At 37.8% G+C, this 6,864-nt stretch overlaps 1 protein-coding gene across 1 annotated transcript; it reads left to right on the forward strand.

The window, feature by feature from the left end:
* Nucleotides 1-3,376: 3,376 nt before the first annotated feature.
* Nucleotides 3,377-6,548, forward strand: LOC107698422 (parapinopsin-like). Its single transcript, XM_016499424.1, has 5 exons — nucleotides 3,377-3,518; nucleotides 3,617-4,015; nucleotides 4,298-4,626; nucleotides 5,699-5,941; nucleotides 6,423-6,548. The coding sequence occupies exons 1-5, from the start codon at nucleotides 3,377-3,379 to the stop codon at nucleotides 6,546-6,548; spliced, it is 1,239 nt and encodes a 412-aa protein (XP_016354910.1).
* Nucleotides 6,549-6,864: the final 316 nt, after the last annotated feature.

A 6,864-nucleotide genomic window follows, 5' to 3' on the forward strand; every position in this document is an offset into this window, starting at 1 on the left:
GAGCTATGGCTCGGACAGAGCTTACTCTACGCTCAGGATACTAAGGGCTGATTCTCTTATATCTCTCATTGAGATATCAGCTTTGTCTTAAGATGTCTTCAGTTTTATTTTAGGAGAAACGTTACACTTTTACTAATATTGTAAATACTAAAACTATCATTTAAATAGCATTAAAAGATTTCAGAATATCAAGGGTTACTAGTTTAAATGTTTACATTTATCTTCAATGCCTAGCATTATATACACCACATTTTCCAAACACATTAGAAAGGACTTACAAGTGCAAGATGTTTAGTATAAGAGCAAAACCTTTTTTTTAAACAAATAACACTAGTGTCCCAGTGTTTCTTTTTTATTTATTTTATTTTTTTGCTTTGTTTAGTATTAAAATGTTGTCTTGTGCAACCCATTTTTGCTTGTATGTAAATATAGGTTATGGTTTCCTCTGTTAAATCATTGTGCAATAAAACACTGTCTACATAAAACAACTTCAAATATGACAATGTATGTATTTTCTTTGATTGAAATGGTGTGGATAAATGACATTGAAGCTAACCAGGGGGAAGAAAAGTAAAATAAAAAAGAGATCTCTTTAACATCTCAACTATTTCTCCTAGACATAAATTAGGTGACTTTAAGATTGAATGGAAACTTTTGCTTGAGTCTCCTGCTTCTCAAACTTGTCTCCTGAGACAAAAACTCTACATTTCTCACAATGGTCTCTTTTAAAGCTTTAGAAGAAATCTCAACAACATCACACACTGTGCTTAGATTATTATCCTTAGCTAGACTCTGGATCTCTCACATTTGTCTCCTCAAAAGTTTAGAAGCGATCTCAACAACGTCACACACTGTGCTTAGATTTTCTCCTCCACTAAAGACTAGAGAGCTCTGACATTTGTCTCCTCTAAATTTCAGAAGTGATCTCAATAACTTTACAAAGTGTGCACCGAGTCAAATGCCTCAATATGAGCTCAAACATTTATTCCATATAATATGTATTCATAATCAAATTAGTCAGTTAATAATCAAGACTGAGTCATAAGCCATTTATGGGCCTTTCAGCAAAAAAATCTCCGGGGTTACATTTTCTGTAGATCAGTTTTGATTAAGGCATCCGGTACATTACTATTTCCAACAACAATTTATATAAGTACATACACATTGTCCTATAAAAAGTAACATTATCCTTATTTCTGCATAATTTCTCTCTCAATATAGCCTTTAACTCTGAATTTATGACTATGATCTGTGAATATTGTAAATACACTTTATTTATTCATTCTACATTTGTCATTGTCTCATCTTTTTAAAACACTTATTTTACCTCGCACAGTTTAATCTGACCCCATTTTAAATCCATGTAATTTGGGCGATAAGGCGAACGTTGAATGATATCCGACCTACCACAGTTGTTTGATGAACTGGTGAGCGAGAGAGAATAGAAACGGAGAGAGAGAGAGAAAAAGAAACGGTAGGAAACACGAATGACAAGCTGCGCTGCGCTAGCGATTTAGATTAAAGGATGCGATTTCAAGTTTTCCTTTCTCTTTGGAGTGTTACAAGCTGTTCGTGAATAGATAAGATCCCTAAAGTTGCAAAGACTAAAGTTTTAAACCCAAAGAGATATTCTGTTTAAAAGTTAAGACCACGCCCTCCTAAAACGGCTCGTTCTAACACGCCCCCACATGTCTACGGCACTGTGTGGGAAGATTTGCATAACGCCGCCCAAATGTTCAAGCAAAGAAATAAGGCGTAAATTTATTGTTGCTGCCACCGCCGCCGCCATGTCGTGAAGATGCTGTGTGTTTCGTTGCGAAAGCGAAAATACTTTGTTTGCTCTTCCAAAAGAGGACACAACTAGAAATCAGTGGTTAAGTTGTATTCAGAACAGTTCAACCCAAATATTCAGATGTGTGCAGCACATTTTATGGAGGACTGTTTCCTGATCCTGGTAGAGTAGATTACAATGCTGTTACAAGGCTGTTCTGACTCACAGACTGTAAGTACGTTTTTTATATTTAAAGGATTTGCCACTGATGATTCAAACGCGAGTTTTGAGCAGTGTAGAGTAGCACTTGTTGTTTGTCATTTCTCCGATCACAAATGCAGACATGGTTTTATGTTTACACGGCGCGATGCAACGCGTAATTAGACATTGGAAGACAGGAGGAGCCTGGTTTTTCCCAAAGTTTTACCAATGGAGTTTTGGTCCTTGCCACTGTCGCCTTTGGCTTGCTTAGTTGGGGATGGTTAATTTCTGGCAATATTGTCGGCTTGATTGCACAGACACTATTGGAAGAGAGCTGAACTGGATGATGACATCACTGAATCATCCATGAACTGACTTTAGCTGAAAAACTGTTTTTTATTGTCCTCTCGCATTTTTGACAAACTAGTTTCCTGTTTAATACTGTAAAACTGCTTTGACAAAACCAGTATTGTTTAAGCGCTATATAAATAACGGTGACTTGACTTGACTTAAAATACTATGTTACTGTCCTCCATTGGAAAGCCCCATGCAGGAGGTGAACCCGAAAACGAGCAGGCCATGATCACTGTTGTTCTCACATGTTAGGCTTTAGAATGCTCCAGCTCGCACCAAATCACAAATACTCACAAAGGATGCACTGTCACCACACAAAAGGAAAAAAAAATGTCCCGCACATTCCCGCTGACCCTGTACAGAGATGTGAGTCAGGTTTGCGCAGTAACAAGATATAATCTCGACCATGAGGACAGAAAATCTGACTAAAATGGTGCAGAACCCCAGTTTCATGCACAGTGAGACGTGCACCTGGAAGGGCAGACAGATTAAGAGATGATTAAACAGTGGCCACCAATTGGTGTGATTTTATTTAGGCATCACTATTCCTGGGCAGAGTTCCCATAGCTTCAGCTACTGACAGAGAATAAAAGTGACTGTACGTATATATGTCATGCTATACATAGAGAATTAATTACCTCACAAATTACCTCCCCAGTTCTGCAGTGCTTAAAGAACAGATACCAGTGAAAGACAGTATACTAAATGTATTACAATAGAAAAAAAATCAACAACAAAGCAACACATAGGGATGCTGGAGCCTATCCCTGTATCTCGGACTGTAGGCAAGGAAACTCCATGGCAACAGGCCATCACATTAAAGAGTAATTCACAAAGCACAAATCATTATAAAACACGGCAGTAACCAGTATCCTAACTAACTGTTATGATTCAGAAGGCAGGCAAACTAGTCTGGATGGGGGATCTGGCCCCCACAGGCCTTTCCATGGGACGTAGTTTACCCATTGATTTTAATCTTATGAAAGGAAGGTTAGATTGTTCTTTTTCTAATGCAAGGCTCTTCTTACTATGAAATTAACTCAGGGTGAAATGTCTTTAACTGTGACCTCATTGGTCAAGAAGGCAGGAAGATGGTTTGATTCTGCAATCAAGCTGAGTGCCATCATAGATCTCCAGGAGCATAATCTGACAGAATCATTCCAGTCACAATCCGGATCTAAGGATTTCCCCTGTAAGCCAGCAGGCCATATTCAGACATAAAAAGGGCAGTGGAGCTTTTGCAACCCTCCTCAGACAGAGATTCTTTATATCTCTGGCTAAAGCCAACAGTTCCTATGCCATTTTCCTCAACTGTCAGTCTTCTCTACTTGTATGAAGTTCAGTTCAAAATGGAGGCAACTAAAATGGGCATTATTGCACCAGGAAGTGCTATTCCAACCAGTGCAGTGAATGATGCCATCATGCCAAGGATGGGCTACACTATTCTGGCAGTTATTATTGGTTTCTTCTCTGTTTTTGGCATCATATTGAACATGATTGTAATCGTGGTGACGTTAAAGCACAGGCAGCTGCGGCGGCCACTGAACTTCGCCCTGGTCAACCTAGCTGTGGCTGATCTTGGTTGTGCAACATTTGGTGGGCTGCCAACCATGGTGACCAATGCTATGGGGTACTTCAGCCTGGGCAGGGTAGGATGTGTGCTAGAAGGTTTCGCCGTTGCCTTTTTTGGTGAGTATCTATTTTGGACCTTTTTCATCTATGTCTTATTGAATTTGATTGACCATGAATGACCATTATAGATGGTTAAATAGTTAGATGGATATTATTATTTACATTTGCAATTATAATTTTTTCCCCCTGCTGTCTACATTCATGATCAGAATATATCTGCGATCCATTTTTGAGTCAGCTCTGACCAGTTCAGGACCACTGATCTTGATACGGGGCACTTTTTTCTTAAAAATTAGTAATGCGATTTATTAAAAGACAGGTTCTCTCACTCACTCCTAGGAATTGCTGGTCTATGCTCAGTTGCGATAATTGCAGTTGAACGATGCGTGGTGGTCTGCAGACCAGTGGGTTCAGTCACCTTCCAGACGAGACATGCAGTAGCAGGAGTAGTCATCGCCTGGGTCTGGTCGTTCCTGTGGAACACTCCACCGCTTTTTGGATGGGGTAGCTATGAGCTGGAGGGTGTGCAGACATCTTGTGCACCAGACTGGTACAGCAGAAATTTGGCCAATGTCTCCTACATCATGTGCTACTTTCTTCTGTGCTTTGCACTGCCTTTCTCTGTCATTATCATCTCCTACACTCGCCTCCTGTGGACCCTACGGCAGGTAGGAAACTCAGGACAGTTACAGAGAACTAAGGGAAGATTTCATGCTGATAGAGTAGTAGTAGAGGAAGTCATTTGTCATTTTACATATATGTCTCTACTAGAAATTGTGGTATTATGTTTTTATTACCTACTGCTTCAACACACCTGCTTGTAATATCAAACTAATTTAGCTAACTTTGATTAGCTAGTTGTGGTTTAATTGAGGTGAAGTTGGAGCTAGACTCTTGAGGAAGACGCCCCTTCAGGAGCGAAGTTTGACATTCTATGCCAACAGTTATATTTTCAGGGTATTTCTACAAAAATTCTTGTTTTTTTGGCCAGCTTATACATATAAATGCCTAATATATATATATATATATATATATATATTAGTGCTGTCAAACGATTAATCGCATCCAAAATAAAAGTGTTTCTTTGCATAATATATGTGTGTGCTGTGTATATTTATTATGTATATATAAGTACACGCACATACATGTATATATTTCAGAAAAATATGTTATGTTTATACATTAAATATATTTATTTATAATATATATATTATATGAATATAAATATAGACATGTAAATACATGTAAATATTTTCAGTATATATACTGTATGTATGTGTATTTATATATACATAATAAATATACACAGAACATACACATATATTATGCAAACAAAAGCTGTTATTTTGGATGCTATTAATCGTGATTAATCGTTTGACAGCACTAATATACCGTATATAATTTTTATATATATTTTATATTATTTATTATGTAATTTGTATTTTTCACTACTTTTGTAATGACATTATCTAATCAAATTAGGGTAATTAAATCTGTGTTATTAATTATTAATATTCAATAAACCTGCGTAAAAAATGATATGCAGCACATGCTGTTGCTTGTAACACTATAGCTGAATAATATCAGATGTCAAGTCCAAATATACAAAATGTTATACAAGTCCCTAAAAGGGGGGTCAATATGTTTTGCTATTCAATAAGCAGCAAATGCTATTTAATATTTTAACTAAACTTTTGATTTTAAATTCTCATGAGGTTAGCATGTTTATTTTACCTTCAGGTGACCAAACTGAAAATATCAGAGGGAGGAAGCACTGCCAGGGCAGAGACACAGGTGGCCTGTATGGTGGTTGTCATGGTGATGGCCTTCCTGCTCACCTGGCTGCCCTATGCTGCTTTTGCACTATCGGTGATCTTAGACCCGAACCTTTACATTGACCCGGTGATCGCCACCGTGCCCATGTATCTGGCCAAGAGCAGCACAGTTTTCAACCCTATAATCTACATATTCATGAACAGACAGGTGAGTCAGTGTGCTTTCTAGAACAGTTGATTTCCAGTCCTGGTTTTGGGGAAACAAAACACTGCATATTCTGATTCAGATCATCAGCTTGTTAAGAGAGAGAGGTTCATGAGCTGAACTGAGCATATCAGATAAGAGATACATGCTAAATGTGCAGTACTGTGGGTCCCCAGGACCAGGACTGAAAACCGCCGATCTAGACAACATCAACGGCTTGTGTCTAAAAATTTTGCAGGGTTTCATGATTATTACCATCTAATATTTGTGTGAAATATGAAAATGTCACAATGCATACAATCTTAATTTAGATTTTTGAGTCAGATATGACCTGGATTGTGTAAATCAATTACATTAATCACTTAAACGGTCACCGAAAATTCCTCAAAACCAGGCTCAGTATTGCAATAAACCTCGATTCTCTCATAATAAAAGTATGACCAAAGATTGATTGATATGACCCAGAACTCTTTCTCTATATCAGTTCAGAGAGCATGCTGTGCCGTTCCTACTCTGTGGCAGAAACCCGTGGGCCGCTGAGCCGGAAGAATCAGAGGAAGAGACCACAGCATCATCTGTCAGCAGGAGCAACAAGGTCTCTCCGTCATAACCACTTAGATCAGTTACTACACAACTCTCAGTTGCATGCATGAAGGATTAACCCCTTCTAATTAATAAAAAAAAAATTGTTACCTTGAATGTTTTCACTAGAACTGAAGTTGTATTGTTCATTACTGGCACGATTGTGCTGCTCTGTTATTTCTGTTTTGATGAACAAAAAGCTCTTCATTATTTAAATTGGTTGTATGTTGCATTCAGATTAGATCAGTTAAATGAATGTGCTAATCCAATTAAAACTCCCTTTAATCATATTATGGATAATATTCTTGACTTTTCCTCCACCATATGTGAAGCTTTGTGAGGGT

Source organism: Sinocyclocheilus anshuiensis, unplaced genomic scaffold (genome assembly GCF_001515605.1).
Source record: "Sinocyclocheilus anshuiensis isolate Anshui unplaced genomic scaffold, SAMN03320099.WGS_v1.1 scaffold1662, whole genome shotgun sequence".
Classification (NCBI taxonomy): Eukaryota; Metazoa; Chordata; class Actinopteri; order Cypriniformes; family Cyprinidae; genus Sinocyclocheilus; species Sinocyclocheilus anshuiensis.

Excerpts from the sequence above, each read along its gene's own strand:
- LOC107698422 (XM_016499424.1), top strand. The coding sequence starts at position 3,377 with ATGTCTTTAACTGTGACCTCATTGGTCAAGAAGGCAGGAAGATGGTTT. Across the intron at positions 4,627-5,698 it reads TCCTGTGGACCCTACGGCAG|GTGACCAAACTGAAAATATC; the intron begins GTAGGAAACTCA and ends TTTTACCTTCAG. Across the intron at positions 5,942-6,422 it reads ACATATTCATGAACAGACAG|TTCAGAGAGCATGCTGTGCC; the intron begins GTGAGTCAGTGT and ends TCTCTATATCAG.